This window comes from Nannospalax galili, unplaced genomic scaffold, assembly GCF_000622305.1.
Source record: "Nannospalax galili isolate Female #2095 unplaced genomic scaffold, S.galili_v1.0 scaffold28, whole genome shotgun sequence".
NCBI classification, from domain to species: Eukaryota; Metazoa; Chordata; class Mammalia; order Rodentia; family Spalacidae; genus Nannospalax; species Nannospalax galili.
The window spans coordinates 469,706-487,675 of record NW_008359594.1 but is presented as its reverse complement, the minus strand read 5'-3'; the positions used below and the strand labels follow the sequence as shown (position 1 = coordinate 487,675).

The 17,970-nt window shown below is 41.7% G+C and overlaps 1 protein-coding gene across 4 annotated transcripts in view; it reads left to right on the top strand.

The window, feature by feature from the left end:
- Minar1 (membrane integral NOTCH2 associated receptor 1) overlaps window positions 1–9,998 on the top strand; it is a 35,917-nt gene extending 25,919 nt beyond the window's left edge. For 2 of the 4 annotated variants that reach the window (XM_008823383.3, XM_029558821.1), the window contains exons 3-4: window positions 2,186–2,440; window positions 7,218–9,998. In XM_008823383.3, coding sequence (XP_008821605.1) covers window positions 2,186–2,440; window positions 7,218–7,415 — 453 coding nt within the window. In that variant the 3' untranslated portion in view covers window positions 7,416–9,998. Of the gene's footprint in view, window positions 1–2,089; window positions 2,441–2,810; window positions 2,877–7,217 lie in introns of those variants that run through there. The other 2 variants (XR_001872183.2, XM_017795680.2) reach the window with 2 other exon arrangements.
- The last annotated feature ends 7,972 nt before the right edge of the window (window positions 9,999–17,970 follow it).

Below are 17,970 nucleotides of genomic sequence, written 5' to 3'. Positions count from 1 at the left end.
TACATGTCTCTGACCTCTAGGTTCAAGTTCTCTTTGTTCAGATGTACTGAGCACAAACATTTACTAAAACATATATATTATGTATGTATACACCGACTGGTAATTTAGAACATGAACTCCCAATGATAGAAATAGGCCTGGGCAGCGATGAGATGTTCTTAGAAGCGCGAACAGATTCAAACCCTGGCTGTGCAGCATTTGGTCTGTCTCATAAACTCCCCGACCTTCCACATTTACATTGGGGGGGGGTTCAGTTACGATGCCGGAGTATTATATTAATAAGAAGATGGCATACGATGGTGCACATTTAGCACTAGGCAAAGTGTTGGATGCATAGCCCAGTGACTGCCACCATGGATATTGTCATGACCATTTCCTCTACCCCTGATTGGTGCAGGATCTGCTTATAGTAGGAGCTTGGTGAGTGTTGGGATGTGCTGGTGAGCAGAATAAATAGAACCAGTAGAGACTAAAAAACCTGGACTTTGATGAGTTACAAAAAAAGGACCTCCCCCCATCTTCTTGTTGGATTTAGCAAAGTGTGTGGCTCTGCCAGCAGCCTTGGCGGTTTGAAACAGCCTCTGAGCAGGGGCTGGTGGATGAGCTTTGCTGCTGTGAGCTACTAGCCTCTGTGCACATGTGTGAAATGCACACTCCCAGCTGCACACATTTGTTCATTGTGTACTCACATGTCACATCCTATACTCACATTCTTCTCTTTTCTCTTGATGTTACTCTCATTGTAATGGATTTTGCTTTCTGTTTCACATGCTCAACTCATACCACTGGTTTCTGTCCCCTGCCCACACAGTGGTGAGGTGTCGTATTCAGTAGTACCATTTTTGCTGGAGCCGGGATTAAAAGATGAACAAGATACTCCCCTGCCTTGAAGGAATTCCAAGTTCTGTGGAGGAGATAGACTAGCAGACAGGCAGTTACAGTTCATTGTGGAAAATGCTGGCTGAGGGATCTACACACAGTCCTCCAAGGTCACAGAAATGAGCACCATTCCAGTTGCAGTAGGTCAGAGAGTGCTCTCTGGAGGGGCATCTGTGCAGAGAACTGATTGCTTCAAGGCAGAAGTGGAAAGGATCAAAGGCCCCGTTATTACAGGTCCACTGAGACCAGAGTCCCCTGGCATGCACCTCAAGGTCTGGGGACATAACTGACATAGAGTCTTCCCACCTCCACTCTGTTGCCTAAACTGCTCCCTTATTTTGAGCACTGTACGGATACCTTTGAAAGGACCATCTGCCATCATGAACAGTCACTAGAGACTCCTTACGTGGGCTTTCTGACTTGGCTTCTCCCTTCCCCAGTAGGGTCTCAACAGTGGTTTCTGATATCTCCCTGCAGGAAGGAACTGGACCTTTATTTACTTGGTCCAGGTATAAAATGGGAAAAGAAAGAGGGGGACATTCACATGCAGTACTCAAGCAAAGACTCCAAGGCTGGATGATCATGTTTAAATTCTTGCCCAGCTGTGTGCCCTGGGACAAATAACTGAGTCTTTCTGGGCACCTTGTACGACAGTACATTGGGAGTCCTTCCTGGCAAGGATGGAGTAAGGATCAGGTTAAACTTTTTGCTACGGAAATATTTCCTTGTGTTAGTACTATCAGGATTGGAAACTTTCTTTTTTTTTAAAAAAGTATTTATTATTTTTATTTATTTATTTTTGGTCTTTATGAGGCAGGGTCTCCTTGTAGCCCCAGCTGGCCTAGAACTCATTTTGTAGACCAGGCTGGCCTTGAACTCACAGAGATTCACCTCCCAAGTGCTGGGACTAAAGGCATGCTATTACTTTTATTTTACATGTATGAGTGTTATGCACCCATGTTGTGCAATGCCCACGGAGGACAGAAGAGGCTGTCGGATCCCCTGGAACTGGAGTTATGGACAGTTGTTAGCTGCCATGTGGGTGCTGGAATTCAAACCCAGGTCTTCTGCAAGAACAGCCAGTGTTCTTAACTGCTGAGCCATCTCTCCAGCCCCAGGATTGGAAACTTTCTATGGGGTGTTTTCCCAATACAGGTGTACTTTCTCTGTGTTCATAAATAACTTCATGTTGCTACCTGAATGTCTACAGGACCTCGTTGATAAAAATCTGCTGGCTGCCCATTTGCACGCTGAGACCTGATGGCATCTCTGTGGCTTTTCTGGACTTCTCTGTGCCCCTCTGCAGGCAGACAGGCAGTATGATATACCCCCACAGCACCGACTGCCCAAGCAGCCCAAAGATGGCTTCCTGGTGGAGCAGGTGTTCAGTCCTCACCCTTACCCTGCCTCCCTCAAGTCCCACATGAAGAGCAACCCCTTGTACACAGACATGCGGCTGACTGAGCTAGCAGAGGTAAAGCGGGGCCAGCCTTCTTGGACCATTGAGGAGTATGCTCGGAACTCTGGCGAAAAGGGCAAGCTGACGGCAGTGGACCTGCAGGTGAGCGGCTCTGACTCTGGGTGGGAGGAGTCTAGCTGTGCCTGGCAGATTCAGAAACAGGTCATGGATGACTTAAATTGGTCCACTCCCTCACCCTTCAAACTCCCTGGGTCCCTACCACAGAATTCTTAACTCTAACAAACCAGAACTCAGAAGAAATTAAAACAACAACAACAAACAAACAAGGGGATTCATGCTTTGCTTATTTGTTACATTTATAAGTGAGGATACTTGTTTTATATATTTATTTGTTGGCCATCTGATTTGCTAATGATGCATTTAAAACCAAGTGCAGATTTTAATCTTTGCTCACAAGACCTGAGGCAAACTGTTTAATGAAATACAAGCTGATTTCTCCTTCCATATGTAGCACGTGGGATAAGCATGTTTATGGGAGCCAAGCTATGGATTATGTTTCCATATGGAGCCGCCCCAGGTAAGAGCCATCCCTGGAAGGTCTGTGAATGCCATTGTGGCTAGAGGGCATGTTTTTGTTGTTGTTGTTCACCTACCAGCAGGGCTGTGTTTCAGCCACACTTTCATTTTGGTGGGCAGTTCTACATGGTTCCGTTCACAGCACGTCTATCCATGTCTTCACATCACTGCAAAGCAAAGGAATCACCCTATGTGGGCTTAGCTGTGTGAGCAGCATGGCCATTGCACCAAGGGGACCAGTCACCTTCAGAATGCCCATGCACTTCAAGCATGGCTGGAGAGAACTGCCTACTGGGCCAGTATAGCAAGGCTCCCCTGCAATGGCCTTGTTCCAAAACAAAGAGGGTTATGAGAAGAATAACATATAGTAGAGAAAAGACATTGGGTTCCAGCAACCCTGAGGCCTAATCCAGGGCTTCTTCACTGTAGGAACTGGAGTATTTACTTCACCTGCTTGAGCTTTGGTCCTCTCACCTATGAAACGGGCATGAATATATTAAACTTAACAGCATTGTTGTGAAAACTGAAAATAATATGTATTAAGTTCCTGGCACTGAGTAGGCACAGACAGAGACAGCACTTGGGAGCTGGTAGAGGGTACAGCAGTCAATCAACTGACAAGGTGCTTTTCACAGAAGTCTCTTGGTTTCAGGCCCAGTAGCCTCTGAGGCAGGGATTTTTCTGAGCATCACCAGTTTACAAACCAGGAAACAGAGGCACCAGGAAGCTCACGTGCCCCAAGTCAGACAAGTCTAGTTCTATATTGGACCATCTGACAATAAGTCTCACGTTCTTTTTCTTCTCAGACCTCTGTAGCTTTTCTCTTTTCTGTTGATAGGTGTTTAATGGAGCTTCATATCAGAAAAAGTGATTGTAATGACATTTGCAATTCCTAGGCCCCACAATGGTAGTAATTATGGGAAGGGGCAGCTTTGCCCAGTTCTGGAAAAGAGGTCTGTGGTAGCAGCAAGAACACCCCAAGCCCCTCCTCAGCCCTCCTCCTTACTCTGTTACATGCCCACATGGGCTATATATCACATATTTGGGCCACTGTCTTTCCTGTTACCTTCCTGCTGACATGTGGGCTAGAAAAGAACTTGAGTCTCCCACAAATGAGCTTATGTGCAACTTCGCTATGGGAGTTAGCCCTGGATCTGTGTGAATTAGATGATCACAAGCTACCAGCCAGAAAAGACCCAGAGGTTGAAATGGCTCAACAGGTTGTAATAAATATTTCACCCGGTCCCTGGAGGTGACCTTGAAAGAGTCACATGAAAGAAGGTAATTTGAAGAATGTCTTTTTAAAGTGTAGGAGGAGGGAGTTGAGAGATTTTGCATCTACAAATATGTGCAATTTGGATGTGCCAGTGTTTTAAAATATAAAGATAAAAATTATAGAATATAACACAAAAAGATGTTTGGGTTACTGAGCTTTAGTGATGCTGCTTCAAAACAGAGGGACAGAGGATACAGTCCCATGTTCTGAGGGGATAAAGAGCTCAGTGCCTTGAGGGATGTTGGCAACAAAAGTAGCAGGCGTTGGGGGCAGACAGGAGCAGTAAGGTCTCACCTTAGTTTGTTCTCATAGCTTTGCAGAGTCAGGTACTGTCCTAGGCCAGTTTTGGCATCTGTATTGTCTTCTTGGGCCCCTTTGTTGTCTAGATAGAAATTCTCCATCAGTGATACCCACTAATGGTGGAGGCAAAGTTGTAGACCTGGATTTATTTTCAGTATTTGGCAGACCTCATTAACAACTGAGTATGCTTGCGGTATCCCTGGGAACCTGGGCATCACCACTCTGCATTGTGATGCCATTATAGCCTGCAGTTATTGAAAAAACTAATTAAAAATAGTTTATTTCACAGGCAGATTCCCAGCCCATAGTAAAGTACAGATAGTTACAAAGGGAAGCCAGTTTCCTTCTATGCAAGAGGAGGGATCGAGGAAGATCTGATATGTCCTGTGTAGGCCATGTATTTCCTGGGCCAGCCCTACAAAAACTGGGAACAAGAGCAGCTCATTTCTGCCATAATGACCTGAGGACATCTTCCAGGTCATAGGGCAAGCAAGGCTGCCCATATAGCTTCTGTCCAAACCCAGTCTTCGTTGGTACATTACTTACCACAACAGACCAGTCTTCCAGCAAGATTGGCCCATCTTGGATCCATCTCGTCCTTCTTGAATGTCCATTCAGCTACTGAAGGATTTTCATGCCAAAGAAAGAAAATGGGTCCCAAATGTGTCTATGGAGGGCACAGCTCTCTCTCTCTTTCTGTGGATGAGTACCCATGCATATGCATACATATATATATATATATATATGTGTGTGTGTGTGTGTGTGTGTGTGTGTGCGTGTGTGTGTGTGTGTGTGCATATGCCTGTGTTTGCATGGGTATGTGGTGGGGGACACCAACATATGTGGTTTGGGACACCAACAGAGGACACAGCCTTAGGAGTTCCTTGCCAAGGGACTTTATGGACTTCCCCACATTGAGAACATTCTGCTTTATGTTATGGATGCCCTGGGTGGCTAACACTGCCTCAACCCTTCTAGATAACTTGCAGAACTTACTTAAAAACAGTGTTAATAGGAAACTTTCAGCCACCCTTTTCCTCCTCTCTCTCTCTCTCTCTCTCTCTCTCTCTCTCTCTCTGCCGTGTTGTACAGCCTGTCTAGCCAATGGCTCATCTCCACCACTGTTGGACTGGAGCAGCTCCAAATGATTTGTAGATGAATGGACCTGACTCCTCTGATAACCTTTATTTTTGAACATTGAGCTTGGTGTTTCATACAGTGTTTACATGTCATGCAATTCTTCATTTGATTTCCTTAAATGTTGTAAAAATAGAAAAGTCATTCTGAGTTAGAGGACTGCAGAGACACAGGTGGTGAGCTGGAACCGGCCTGTAGGCTGTAGTCTGTGGAGCCCCCCGACGAGATGGTGTTTAGCAACAGGAGGGCGATGAAATCTTGAGGGAATGGCAGTGGGCTGTCAGCACCCTGCAGGAAGCAGATGGCATGCTCCAAGGGATAATGGAAGAGAGGGCTGTTGATTATGGTGTGAACAGGTTAAGGGCCAGCAAGAGCCAGTGAAACACCCAGGGATCAGCACTGAGGAAAAGCTGTGGCCGTTCTTGGATCTGAAGAGCCAAGGGCAGAAAGCTATTTCTGTCACACCAGGGCCAAGACTGGTAGGAGCTGAGATGCTGTCAAACTGTAGTCCAGTAGGAAGGGAGCTGGGGGAACCAGCTCATCTACCTTTCTCTCCTTTTATGGTCCCTGATTGAACCCCACTGTGGCTCTGGGAACACAGAGCAAGGTGTAGAAGAATCTAGAAGAGCAGGTGGAAAATGACCAGCATGTGTCAGAGTCATCAGGAGTTCATCAATAGTATATGATTGAGGTTTTTAAATGTTGCATGATTTTTATTTTTTAATCCTGTGTGTATGACTTTTAATATGTTTGTGTTTATAAAAAATTAATCCAATAACAATCTTTAAATGGATATTTGGCTTGTGTTTTAGAGATTTGGGTGGCCTCACTTGGAACTGTAATATGCTGTTGCTTTTTGTGACACTTTACTGAATTCTTGCCATACAACAAGTCTGCTTTGGAAATAGATGATAATTTAAAATCTATAATAGATTCATAGGAAATGTAGGTTAAATATGTTTTCCCTTCAGACAGTTCATTAATCTTGGGTAGATATATGTTTGTAGGAGATAGTTTTGGGGGAAAGCTCCACTAAGTAAGTCTAGAATCATCACCAACACAGGCTGTCATTGGTACGCAGACCTTGACTTTGAGCAATGATCTGACCTGCTCATAGACACATTGGAAACTGAAATGTTTGGTGTTTAGATTGAGCTGGAGGTGACTTTGACTTTAGTAGAACTTTTCCTGAGAAATGAGCTTATTTAGAGTGGTAAGATGGTCTTGCTTCAAGCAGATGTGTCCTTAGAGCCCGCTGGCAGAGAATATTTCTCAGTGACTTTCCTTACTTCCCTCTCAGTGGTGCCAGCCTGCTGGCTCTTGGCTGCATACCTTTGAAGTTGAGAGTCATGTTCATCTTGACTATTTTGCTTACATATGTATAGATGACCCTTGGACTTCCCTATGTCAAAGCAGTCCTGGTGTCTTAATGAGGGGGGTGGCAGGCTGTGATGCATGGGATGGGTCCTTGGTAACCTGCCTCAGGGAGACAGCTTGTGATACTGCTGTTGCTAGCTAGCTACCAGCAGCAGACAACACTTAAGTGCTTTAGGAGTGACACTTGTCGGGATGTCTTTGTCCTGGTTTCATGTATTAACCATTGTTATAACATCTTCTTTTTGTTTATAGACACAAGAATCTTTAAACCCAAACAACTTAGAATATTGGATGGAAGATATTTATACTCCAGGCTATGATTCTTTATTAAAACGGAAGGAAGCTGAATTTAGACGAGCCAAAGTCTGCAAGATAGCTGCTCTGATCGCCGCTGCTGCATGCACAGTCATTCTTGTCATTGTTGTGCCCATCTGCACAATGAAGTCCTGAACCTGTGGACACATCATCACATGAAGCTCGTGATCACACTGTCTTCCTTTGTATTTCAAAGCTCGCCGCAGTGTGGCCACAGTTCGTTGACACAGAGACAAAGTTCTAGGCGCTTTTCTACAGTTGCTGAAAGTTGTCTTCAGAGAGTGTGTACTCTGAGAAGTCCGCCGATCTGTTAAGCTTAGACTTCTTTATACTCTGATGCATTTTCAGAAGTGCAATATCTTTTCCCACCTAAGGAATGTTACAGTAAATACAAATGAATATTCCAAGCCAAAAAAAAGGAAGATGAATTAAATTTTTTCCATTTTGATGATGTTTCATGGTGGGGGCTAAGTTATACAGAAAATGCTAATACCTAATATTTGGGGGAGCTGAGGGTGATAGTAAGATGAGACAGTAAGGGGGTGAAATCGATTTTCTTTAACAGCCTAAGACTGTGGCTGGTGAAGTAACCAGGCCTGTGTCCATCAAGGACATCCCTCTTCTGCAGACTTTTCTCAAGGGCTACTGACCTCCTTCCTACCATTCAGTCATTCACTATAGGAAGTACGAATCCCTGCAGATCTTGAGGATGGCATTCTGTACCTTCTTCCTGTACCCAGGTGGGAAGGAGCTGGACTGCCAAGCCAGGCATGGGATGCAGTGCACTCTTTCTGCAGAGTGGACCAAGGTACTCAGGATAGGCAACCTTCCCATTGTGTCTAACATGGGGAAACTTGCTGGTGGGGCGAGCTCAGCATCTGAAGATTATAGTCACCCCAAAGAATCTCCACTTCTCGTTTCAGCATGTGGCTCCATGCTTTGCTTTTCTAACTTCTGGTGGTATCTGATGTTCTGCACTGAAGTTTGGAACTTGTCCTTGTGCCTTGAAGAGCAAAGACAATGGTGACACTTAGACATTCTAACTGTAAACCGTGGTTTCCATCCACTGCTGGTACCAGCTGTTTTCAGTGACTTTGAAAAGATCTTGGAAGCTTATTCAATAGTGTGATAAAGGCACTGAGGTCTTCTCCACTCTGGCAACGTTTATGTCAGAGTTTTGAACACTTGTCAGCAGTGCAAAAAACAGTGTCTATTTAATCATTTATCTATCTACATGTATAACTAAATACCTGATTTTTGTTTATTGTCTTCACTGTTAAGTGACTTGAGAGCGAGTTTTTTCCAGTCTACAAGATGCTGTTGTAATTTCATCAGAGTCTGATCTATCTTTCCACCTGAATGGTGCTTTGACAATAATTGGACAGAAAGAATCCTCATCAACATCTATGTCTAATATCTTGCTACAGGTTAAAGAGAAAAAGATAATTGACAGAAACTAGGACTCAAATTCTTGTAGCAACAAGATGGAATATACATACATTTTGGTAGTAAGAAAAATCATTTTGGAAAATATGCAAAATTCCTGCAAGTGAGATTTAGGAAACACTTCAATTTTTAAAGCAATAGGAGCCCATCATCCTCCTAAACAACCCCAATTCATGCTTAGTTTGCCGCACCTGATCCTCTTGTCCACTGTTAAAGGGTAGTCAGTGAATTTTATGAGACTAACAAATGAGGGATGGATGCTCTCACATGTAGTGAGCCTTTGTTTTTAGAGGTCCTCGTGCTGCCTATTTGTATTGTTATGTTTACATATGGGTCTTCCATTAGGTGACTGAAACTCAAGCCTTAGAATGGAGGACTGTCATTGAAAAAAATTATATATATATATATATATATATAAAACATACACACACACATATATATGTATATATTTGTCTGTTGTCAGGATTTTAGTGTTTTGGTGCTTTGTTTTAGATTGGGCACTTCAAATAAGGTTATTTCTTTCACTCCAAAGAGGAAATTAAGTCACATCCTTGGGAGTTGCTTTCCCACCTCTCCCTTTTCAACAATGACTCTATTCCACATCTAATCCCACTGTGACTCTTCTCTTCATCAGAGATTAAGCTGTCAGAAATAGAAGTTCTCAAACTCTTGGTGTGTGATTTGCAGAAAGTAGAAATGTACTCACCCAGGATAAGATAAATCTTTTCAAATCCTTACTCCTTCAGGTGGGCTCATGGAGGCTAGACCAAACCACTTTTGCCACTGCCCGAGGGTAAATCTCTTCCTAATAGGCCCTATGTGGCTCTTGTGCCTAGCTACCTAGGGAGGGGATGATGATAAACCTAGTTCAGGCATACAATGAAAGAACCCTTCAGAATTTTCTAATACTCTTAATTTCTGGGGACATAGCCAAAGAAACTCAATTTTGCTGTAAGTCCAGTATAACTTTAAAATCCAGCACAATGCTGTTGAAAGCATCCAGACAAAGTGATAACCCAGGAAGCTGGAGATTGAAGGCCAAGGCAAGGAAGGAGGTTTTCTCTGGAAAGAGGACAAGCTCAAGCAGATGATACCAAGTCTGGTGCTGAAGAGCTATACCTTTGCCATGGGTGTTTAGGATCTTGAAATCTGTTAAGCGTGAAGTTCCCAGTCAGATCCCTTTGCCATTGACCACACGCTTTCTTTCCCTGGGTCTCAGACTTACCTTAACTTCTCCAATCCCTCAATTTGTAGAATGAAGTAAGGCTGAGTCTGGGTGAGAAAAAAATATCCACCCTCCCTATAAGATGTGTCCCTCATCTCCTGTTGCAGTGCCCCCCCTGAGAAGGTGAAGGTGATTGACTGACCTGTATTGAGTGTCATCTTCCATCATACTTTACAATTTTTACAAAATGTACATATTTTGGTACCCAAATCTAATGTCACTGAACCATCCAAATTCACTTTTTTTTTTTTGCATTTAAAAACTAATTAGGGGCTAGAGAGTTGGCTCAGTGGTTAAGAGCACTCACTGCTTTTGCAGAGAACCCAGTTCCATTCCCAAACACCCACATGGTGGCTAACAACCATTCACAACCCAAGTTCCAAGGGAATCTGATGCCTTTTCCAACCTCTGTGGGCATTGCATGACATGGGTGCACTTACTTAACTGATGCCCTTTTCCAACCTCTGTGGGCATTGCATGACATGGGTGCACTTACTTACATACAAAGTACTACATTCATACACATAAAATAAATAAAATATAAACAACTAATCAGATGGCACTATCATTGAAAGGATTATTTTAAAATCAAATGTCTATAGCCAATGATGTAATTCAGAATCATTTCATCCTCTTTACTGATCTGAATTTGTTTTGAACACAGCCTTGCAGAAAAGAAAATTTACAAAAACCAAACAAAAGAACTTCTCAGTTCTCAACTATCATTTTAGTCCAGCACTCCCTTGTTTAAACTGCCGATCATACATCATCCATTGCCAGCTAATCACAGATTGTTCCTATTTTAGAGCATGCAGCCATGTGAATAATATATCTGCAAGGATAGTTTAATAGATAGGATGAAACCATTGCTCTGAAAGTCTGTGCTATTGTTCCTGTTGTCTTGGTTCCTTGTTGGGGTCAGGCAGTGTGGATTTTGTTTACAACGACACCTCATTTGCTTGTTTATTTTTAAAAACAACCCCCCATGCTAACAGTTAAATGGTATAAGAATTTGTAAATGCTGAAATTCATCATGCTTCCTATTATTAATATAACCTTCCAGAATATTGTGGTCAATTGTGTGAACATCAAATCAGTGTATACTATATATTGTACAACAGAAATTTGTATTTTAAGGCAAAGAAGAGTACTAGATATTTATTAACAATGAGAAATGCAACAAACTTCCTTATTTATGCCTTATGAACAAAAGAGTGTGGAATGTAAGGTGAAATTTTATGTACAAGACCCTAAAGCGTGGGCTTCCTCGAAGGCAGGGACTGTGTCTTTTTGATGTTTGCTCTGTGTCGCTCTCAGCACACTCTTGGTGCTTGATAAATGTTATATAATACCAATAACTAAGCACATTTTTAGATCTTTTTTCAAATGGCTTGTGTAAAACTTGGTTAATGTACAGTGGTTGGTTTGAAGCTATCATGTAAAATCTGCCTCTCCTAATATAATCAAAAATAAATGAAAAAATATGAAATATCTTTCAGTGAGATTTTATTCTATTTATAAATTATAGTGCTCAGGTTTATGAACATGAAACGATGTGTCCAGCTTGAATTTTTTTCAAATGGAGCTATTCTGAAGTAAAAACCCAAAAGCCCAAACTGTAAGTGCCAGAAGTTCCCTTCCTGCCTTACCCTCACTAAAACCCTGCAGGAAAATCACCATCTATCATTCAATATGATGTGTGCAGAGAATATCCCTGCAAATAGTCCCCTGTTGTTTCATAAACTTGTGAATTCATCACCATTTGTTTATCCTCTTTATTACCAAATAAACATTCAGGTCCAACCTGCAAGAGTATTGTGGTCAGTTGGAACATTACATCATTATGTACCGTGTATTATATTACAGTGTTGACACAAAAGCATAACTCTTACCTCAAAGCGATAAGATAGTTTATTCTGGAGCCAAATATGAGTGACCATGGCCCTGGAACACAGATTCAGGTTACTCCAAATCCTATGTTCCAGAGTGGTAACAGTAACAGTTACATTATGTTTTTATAGTAACAGAACCAAGAAAAGTCATAAATCAAGACACTTTTCAAATACGTGGGTGGTTACATTCAGTAGGCGGGTTGCAGCAAAGCAAGTAAGGGGGGGTTTCTCCTATAGAACCACATGCTATCTGATGACATTCTTAGCTTTCGGATTGCTGAGATCTGGTGGTATGCAGTTAATGCATTCCAAAAGGTTTTCATCTGTTAGTCATGGGATGTTAGGTCACAAACAGAGATGGGAAAGAAATGGCTATTTAGGGGTTAAAGGTAGCCTGAGGTAAGTGGTAATTTGGCTGTGGACCTGAAACATTCCAGATACCCCACAATCTCCAGAGTGCTAATCAGTTGGTCAGTCTTTCAGGAATTTAGTCCAAGATGCAGGAGTTATCTCTAGGCACTTTCTTTCACAACAGGGAGTTGTATTTCAAGGCAGAGATAAGAATATTAGTATACCTAGGGAAAAGGGTTTGACACTTTGAATAGTCTTTGCATGTTTATTTTCTATAACACACATGGCTATTGCATCATAAAAGATGCTTATGTGCTGGCTTAGGACACTGTGCTGAAGACTTTTTAAATATGTTCTGCCAATATCCACTGACGTTGGCATTATGTGTGGAGGCTCTACTTCCACACCCTACTCAATAGGTACTAGTGTCTTTCATTGTAGTCAGTCTACTGGGAATATAGTGGTGTATCATGATGTTTTAAAAATAGCATCTTCAGGCTGTGGAGATGGCTCAGTAGAAAGCCCATACTGTGAAAGTGTGAGGAGCCATAAAAGCACATAAAGGCAGGCATGGTCCTGTGTGTCCTGTAATCCCAGTTCCTACTATAACATGGGAGGTGGAGGCAGAGGAAGACAGGAGAATTCCCAGGAACGAGCAGCTAGCCTGGTGTGTACAGTGCAGTGGCAAAGAGCAAAGACTCTGTCTCCAACAAGGTGACTGACACCTGAGGTCGTCCTCTGACCTCCACAGCACTGTGGTACATGTGTATCTGGACACACACATACATGTACACATATCACACACAAAGTAAAATAAAATAAAATAGCATTTCCCTGAAGACTACTGGAATTTGTTGAATTTTATATATTCATCAACCACTTGCATATTCTGTTTTGTGGTGTGCTCCTTTACATTTTTTAAAAAAATGATGTAAATTTTTAAAATTGTTTTTTATGATAGTGTGCCAAGTAATGTTTCCTTATGGCATATTATTTTTTGTGTATTTATTTTTATTGAATTTTTGTGTATTTCATACAGAACATCTCAATCAATCTTAATTATCTTTATACTTTATTCCCTCTTCCCTACTGGTACTTTCCCATAGCCCCCTCACTGGAATTCATACATTCTGTCATTTGTCTTAAGGCCTATTGTGTCAAGTTAGTGTCCCCAGATGTCCCTCAGTGCAAGTTCACCTACTGAGATCCAGTCAGCCTATCTAGAGTCTCTTGGTTTAGGAAGATCAGCTCTTCCTCACCCAGCAGTAATCAGTTGGCAATATTTTTTCAGCTAAGATTGGGGTCTGCTGCCCATTTCTCCAGTTCTATGCTGAGTTTTTGTCTGTTTGAGTTTGCATGGGTCCTGTGCATGCTGACACCATTGCTGCAGGTTCATATGAGCAGGGTCCCAGGAGCTTGTATGACTCTTTTTTCCATATGGTCATGCACCTCTTCCCTGGCTCTTACAATCTTTCTGCCCCACTTCCGCAATGGTCCCTGAGCCCTGGGTGGGTGTAGTTTAATATAGGAGTCCTGTCCAAGGACCAGCATTCTGCAGACTGTTATTTTCCACACTTTGTGACCTTTTGTGTTCCTGGCCCTCTGTTGCATGAAGAAGCTTCATTAATGAGAATTGAGATATTCATTGTTGTCTTCTTTACCCCCTTGTTCTATGTTCCATGAGCCTTAGGTTTAGAGGTTGCATTATAGATGTGCCACTTAGACTTGGGCAATTCATAGACAATGTCTGTGTGTGACAAGTTGTGGTACTCTGTAATAGTCTCTGTCTGGTGCAAAGAAGCTTCTTTGATGAGTGGTTACTGGAATATATGTCTGTAAATGTAAGGATACATATTTTGCACATAGTAAGAAATTACATTAGTCTAGGAATGTGACAATTTGGGGGTTTTCTGTAAGATCTATGACTTTTCCCATCATGTGTATTTGGCTATGTTTACAGTACCACACATGAGTGTCCTCCCATTGAGTGGGCTTTTAGTCCAATTAGGTAGCTCTTGATTGCCCCCAAGATAAAAGTGCCACAACTGCACCAATATCATATGCTGTACAGGTCTCTTATGTAGTTATTTGGTCTTGAAACTGGTATTAGACCATTGATTGATGTGCTCCCTTAGCACCTTGCATACTGCTTTCCAAAGCTATGAGAGGTAGCCTTCAGGAAAAGTGCCTCCCAGGTCAGTCTGGGCTCCATCGCTCCAAATCCTGCTTCCAAAGTAAGTTCTGTCTTCAGCAGTAGGGTCTTACCTTCAAGTTCTGTGAGGCAATTAAGGGCTGTGGCAATAGCCTGTGTAATTTTGGGAATCTTTTGGATTACCCTGGCCATCAACTCAAAAGAAGGTTTCTCCTGTCTGGAACTGTTTCTTGTTATGTGGCCTTTAGCTATACACATGGACTCATTTGGAGATATTGCATGTGTAATTTGTCATTAGGTTGCTGGGCTAATATGATTCCCTCTGGCTTTTCACACTAGCTAGGCGTTATTTATCTCTCTCCTCTCTTTCACCCTGTCTAACCCTTGCACCATGACTTCCCCATTTAAAGTGTTCCCTTTTCCCCCATTTCTCCCTTGATGCTACCAGTCTCCTATGGTCCCAGTTCTCTTGAGCTCCTTCCCTTTATCCCCAAAGTTCCTTGTACAATCCTTCCTCCCCACTCCCATTTTTCATACATATATTCAATTATGCTGTGCCCTCACCCTTCCAACCCCCCATCCTCCTCTGTGTGCCCTGTTGGCTGGTTTTCTTCATTTCCCCAAATTGTCCCCTCCTCTAGTTTCATCTCCACACATTCTGTTACCCTCTGTCTTCTCTCCTCCCTTAAGAATTCCTCCTCCCTTCCTATGATAACCTTTCTAATCTCATGAGCTACACACACACACACACACACACACACACACACACACGCACACACACAAATATACATACACATATAATTTTAAATCAGTGATCTACATGAGACAAAATGTGATATTTTTCTTTCCAAATCCTGCTTATTTTACTTAGCCTAATGATTTCCAGTTGCATTCATTTTCCTGTGTCATGATTTTATTTTTCTTTATGGCTGCATAAAATTCCATTATGTATATGTAACGCATTTTCTTTATCTATTCATGTGTTGATGGACATCTAGGCTATTGTGAACAGCCAGCTATTGTGAATAGTACAGCAATAAATACGCATTTGGAAGTACTTATGTGGTATTCTGATTTAGAGTCCTTTGGGCATATAATCAAGATGGTAAACCTGGGTTATATGATAGTTCTATTTTTAGTTTTTTGAGAAACCTCTGTACTGAGTTCCATAGTGGCTGCATCAGTTTGCATTTCTTTTCTTAAAAAAATATTTTATTATTTTTTATTTTATGTGTATGCATGTATATTGCCTGTGTGCATGTGAGTGCACCTGTGTCATGCAGTGCCTGCAGAGGTAAGAAAAGGGTGTTGGATCCCCTGGAACTGGAGTTAGGATGGTGGTTAGCCTCCATGTGGGCACTGGGAATTGAGCCTGGGTCCTCTGCAAGAGCAGCCAGTGCTCTTAACCCCTGAGCCAGTTCTCCAGGCCCCACTTTGCATTTCTAACAACAGTGAAGGATGGTCTCCCATTCCCTTCATCCTTATCAACATTTGTTGTCATTTTTTTCTTAATGATAATCATTCTGACTGGAATCTAAGTTTGGTCCCTCATGACCAAGGATGTCGAACATTGCTTGTGAAGTATTTATTGGTCATATATATTTCTTTTTTTGAGAACCATCTATCCACTTCACCAGTCTGTGTATTGATTGGATGGTTTGATGTCCCTGAGCCCTGGGTGGGTAAAATTTAAAATAGGAGTTCTGTCCACACTCTACAGACTCTTATTCTCTATACCTTGGCCAGTTGTGGCCTTCTGTGTTCACTGCCCTCTGTTCCATGAGGGAGCTTCACTAATGAGAGCTGAGAGATGCATTAGTGTTCTCTCTACCCCTGTTCCACTGTGTTCTGTGAGCCTTACGCATAGAGGTTCCATTGTAGATGTGTCACTTAGGGTTGAGCATCTCATAGATGCTTATTATCTGTGTGTGACCAGTTGTGGAACTCTGAAATAGTCTCCATCTGTTGCAAAAAGAAGTTTCTTTGATGAAAGGTGACTTGTATCCTTGCCTGTAAATAGAACAATATCATATTTAGCATATAGTAAGCAATTACATTTATATATATATATATGTGTGTGTGTGTGTGTGTGTGTGTGTGTGTGTGTCTGTACATTTGTATATAGGGTTTTCTCTAGGGTCTATGACCTCTCCAGCCAAGTATATTTGGCTATGTTCACAGTGCCATACATGAGTTCCCTCCAACTGAGCAGGTTTTAAGTCCAATTAGTTAGCTGTTGATTACCCCCAAGATAAAAGTGCCACTGCTGCATCAATGTAGTTTCCTATGCTGGTCATTGTTGTGGTTATTAGGTTTTAAAGTTGGGGTTGGACCATTGGTTGGTTTTCTCCCTTAGCAACTTGCATTAGTGTCCTCTAAAACTATGAGAACTAGTCTTCAGGGAGGAGGCTTACAGGTCATTCTAGTTCCATTGCTCCATGTCCTGTGTTGGAATAATGTCCTATCTTCAGCAATAGGGTCTTATCTTCAAGTTTTGGGAGGTAATCAAGTGCTATGGCAACAGCCTGTGTTATTTTGAAGTCTCTTGGAATATCCTGATTAATAACTCAAAGGAAGGCTTCTCTTGTCCTGTGTTTCTTGTTAGATAGCCCTCAGCTATACACACGCACTCATGTACAGATTCTGTGTGTGTATTTCAGTAGGCTTTTGAACTAATAAATTCCCTCTAGTTTTTTACACCACCTAAGTATTACTTATCTCTCCTCTCTCTGTCCCCCATCTAACCCTTCCTCCTCCCTCACCAGTTAAAGTGCCCCCATTTTTTCCATTTTTCCTATGCTGACCCAATTAAAAGATAGATTATGGATCTGAACAGAGAGTTCTCAAAAGAAGAAATAAAAACAGCTAAGAAACACCTTAAAAAGTGTCCTTAGTAATTAGGGAAATGTAAATCAAAACCACTTTAAGATTTCATCTTATGCCAGTCAGATTGGCTAAGATCAAGAGAACAAATGGATTTTTTTTTTTTTTACAAAGTGTTCAGAAACGATTCCCTGGACTTAATTGGGATCATTTTTTCACTTATAATTTTATTGATTTGGGTCATTTATCACTTTCTTTTCACTAGTTTGGATAGGCCAGTCTTATTTATCTTTCAAAGAATCAACTCTTTGATTTTATATATCATTCTTTTTAGTCTCCATTTCATTATTGTCTGCTGCGTTCTTTATTATTTCTTGCTATCTACTGTTTTGGGGTTTGGATGGTTCTTGTTTATCTAGGACCTTGAAGTACATCATTAGATTATTTATTTGTGATATTTCTGACTTCAAAATCAACTTATTTTTATTTTATATGTATAAGTGTTTTACCTACATGTATGTAAGTGCACATGTGCATACAGTTCCTGCAGAGGCCAGAAAAGGGTTTCAGATCCCCTGCAAGTGAGTTACTAATGGTTGTTAGTCATTATATGGATGCTGGGAACTAAGCTTGGGTCCTCTGCAAGAACAGCCAGCGCTCTTAAATGCTGAGCCATCTCTTCTGCTCTTACTTCTGACTTTTTAATGTAAGCACTAATTTCACTCATCTTTCTTTCTAGAACTGCCTTAGCTGTGTTCCAAAGGTTTGTTCAGTTGTGTTTTCATTATTTCTAATGAAATA